We start from the raw sequence: 3,270 nt of genomic DNA, 5'->3' as shown, positions 1-3,270 counted from the left end.
GATGTATGTTTTGAAGGGTTTATGGAGACTAGTGTTTATTTATTTCTAAGACAGAGATTTGTTAATTGGCAGGTTTGGAGGTGATGAGGTTTTGCTGAGTGGTAATCAGAAAGAATTCAGCAAATTTTACATTTTTGTATTGTGATTTTCTGCAGTGACTTCAAATATCTTCATATATGAAAATAATTTAAAAAAATGCCCATAGGGCCATGTCAGGATCAAGTGAGATTTGGTGATCAACATCAGTGTTCACAATTCAAATGCACATTATCAAAGAAACATGCAAAAATCAGTCAGTGCAATAAACCAGTGAATGTATCAAATGGTTTCAAAGTCTCTGTTTATTTATGGATTAATAATACACTGTTACCTGAGTGACTAAGTAACCTCCTTCCTTACAACAACACATTTTTGCAGACGGCCCAATACACTCTGGTCCTTTTCCTCTACAGTAAACTTTACTGTAGTAGAGCTGCAGGATTTCACAGTGCTATAGGTCTGTGTCAGAATTCAGAGATGCATCTTCCTTATTCTCCTCTCCCGTGTGTTTATCTTGTGAAACTGCACACGGTGTGCTGTCAGAGCCTTTGGCTGAAACCTTTCTCATTTTAATGTTGGGGAGTTTCTTGAGGTCACCGGTCCACTCCCTGTTAAACAAATGTGGCTCAAGGTTAGAAAAATTTGGCATTATGTTAGGATTAGGGTTGGACTTCTCATAGTTCTGTGCCAGAAATTCTTTGAATCTGATGACTTACTATAAAAAGTGTTAACATGCTTTTATGTAGTAATTACCTAAATATTTTCAGATGCTTACAATTGATGATATCAGGGATTTCTGTAAAGTGAAAAAAGACAGACAACATTAAACCATCTAGAACATGTTGCCTAAATGTAACAAAGAAGCATAATTAGCCTTTCTATTTATATTTAGTTATTTCTATCTTTTGCTGTAGTGTGCCAGTAGGAAATAGAAGTTTACATTTCCAAACATTCATTTTGCCATTAATTGTAATAATCCAGTGAGATTTTAGTGCTCCACACAGAGATCTGATCATCATCCAGTCTGTCTGGAATGACATGAAGAAACAGAGCGAACTGAGACAGACTAAATCCAGAAGAACTGCGGCAACATCTCCAAGATGCTTCAAGAAACCTACCTGCAAAGTCACAGTACTGTTAAGTTTTAAGCACTTGTGTAAAAATGCTGTAAAATGAGGATGCTGTCAAAAAAAGTCATAAATATATTTTATCAAAAACTAAATTAAATCAACATTTGGTGTGACTATCCTTTCCGTTTAAAGCGGCTTTTGCCCTAGGTGCACTTGCACAGTTTTTCAGGTAGCTTTGCAGGTAGGCTTCTTGAAGCATTTCATTTCTGAAAGTTTACATTTTCAGAAATAGTGTCTAATTATTGCAGGAAAAATTTTATTCAATCATTCTTAACACTGTTCACATAAACTTCTTATATGGCAGGAAACAAATAAAAATAAAAAGAGACCTACACAAAAGTTAATGTGAGTATAGGAAACATACCAAAGCCAATGCCTTCATACTGAGCTCTCTCTCGCTCCATTGTTTGTTTGATGACAGCCTCTCTAGAGGCATGCTGACGACCCTGTCGTCCTTTGATACTGCTCGCTAACTCAATTTGCTCCAGCTCTCCGTCAAACCGATGAAGGTACCTGCAAAAGAGGATATGAGCCAAGATACCGGTTTTTATTATTCTAAATATACAGCTTTTCAACATTTCTAAAGCTAGGACAGTGCTATGTATGCAGAACATTACAAGTCATAACGACATATTTGCTTGGGGCTTGTCATACCTCTCAATTATTTCACAAGCATCACGCTTAGTGTATTCTGGTTTGTCAGGGTCCAGCTGGCTTTGGAACCACAGAAGTTTTTCACCTGCAGAAAATGAGTGAAGACAAGTAAGCAGCTAACAGGGAACATTCCCAGAACTTTAGCTATGATTATGGTAATGTTCTCTCAAAGTTATGAACAAACATTGCACCAGTAAAGCTAATAGGTTTGTTCAAAGTTAGCTGGTCTTTAATAATGTTCTTAAAACATTTGCACAAAAAATGTTATTTATACATCGTTCATGGAGCATTATTCTGTAATGTTTCAGTTGGGTGTTCATCAAACTTTTTGTAAACGTTACTAACTAGCTTCAGATGATTCAGAGGACAACGGAACATTCATAAGTAACTTTCCATAGTGTTTGTAAAACAATAAACTGAACATTTAATGTTTTCTGTAATGTCCCAAGAAAAACGTTTTTAAAACAAACAAACAAAAAACATCCAAATAACGTTGCGATAACTTAATGGGAACTTTAGCAAAACATTGTTAGCTGATCAAGGTACATATTGCCAAATTTTCAATGTCCTTTCACAAACCAGTCAACAAACAAGTTTCCAAATTCCTTGTTTACACAAAGGCAGTACAAAATACAAATAAACTACTCACCAATCAAATTTAAACGCTGGGCCTTTTCACCTTTTAACCTAGAAGTGATTTTACAAATACATTTACAGGTGTAATAGCATAACAACGTAACCGTGGCAATACAAAACCTTATTTATTTCCCTTTAAAAGACATGAATAAATGTAAAAGTGAAGCAGAAACGAATCTTACTTTTCTTTCCTCTGTTGTTTGATGGCAGCGCTTGCTAAATATGCAGCTTTCCTGCTGTATGGGTGAATAGCCTTCTCCATCTGTCCCTTCCCTTTAGCTGCCTTCGGCTGAAGTCAAAATACTCATGATTAAACACGCCATTCAAAAGTAATTCAAAATTAAAGTTTTTAACCAAGATTTACCATATTTGCTGATATGTTAGTCACACGTGTGACTACAGGGGGAAGATTTAGGGCACGGACCGCTGAGACAGTGTGACGGTATTTTTGTTCCGTGTATCACAGACATTAGTCAGGCGTTCCGCTTGTACATACACTGGTAAATTGGTGTTTGGTGATGAGTTATTGGCTCAAGGTCTGCATTTAAAGTCACACCAGATGTGTTCAGCTGGGATTAGGATTTGGCTTTCTGCAGACCAGTCAAGTTCTTCCACACTGACTGAATCTATCATGTCTTTTTGAACCGTGTCTTATACACAGAGGCACTGTCATGTTAGAATAGAAAAGGGTCCTGCCCAAACTGTTGCTATGAAATTAGAAGCACACAATTCCCTAGAATATCATTATATGCTTTAACATTAAGATTTGTACTCGTAGAAATGACTAAAGTAGTCAAACATGTTTATTAGA

At 36.3% G+C, this 3,270-nt stretch overlaps 1 protein-coding gene across 1 annotated transcript; it reads right to left on the bottom strand.

The window, feature by feature from the left end:
- Window positions 1–311: 311 nt before the first annotated feature.
- On the bottom strand, window positions 312–2,917 carry LOC306872814 (translation machinery-associated protein 16-like). Its single transcript, XM_079421668.1, has 7 exons — window positions 2,824–2,917; window positions 2,642–2,748; window positions 2,473–2,510; window positions 1,824–1,908; window positions 1,534–1,682; window positions 793–835; window positions 312–647 (listed from the first exon to the last, which is right to left on the bottom strand). The coding sequence occupies exons 1-7, from the start codon at window positions 2,824–2,826 to the stop codon at window positions 491–493; spliced, it is 582 nt and encodes a 193-aa protein (XP_079277794.1). The 5' UTR covers window positions 2,827–2,917; the 3' UTR covers window positions 312–490.
- Window positions 2,918–3,270: the final 353 nt, after the last annotated feature.

This window comes from Barbus barbus (assembly GCF_936440315.1).
Source record: "Barbus barbus genome assembly, chromosome: 7".
Classification (NCBI taxonomy): domain Eukaryota; kingdom Metazoa; phylum Chordata; class Actinopteri; order Cypriniformes; family Cyprinidae; genus Barbus; species Barbus barbus.
The sequence above is the reverse complement of the archived record's forward strand: the minus strand, read 5'-3'. Positions and strand labels throughout refer to the sequence as shown.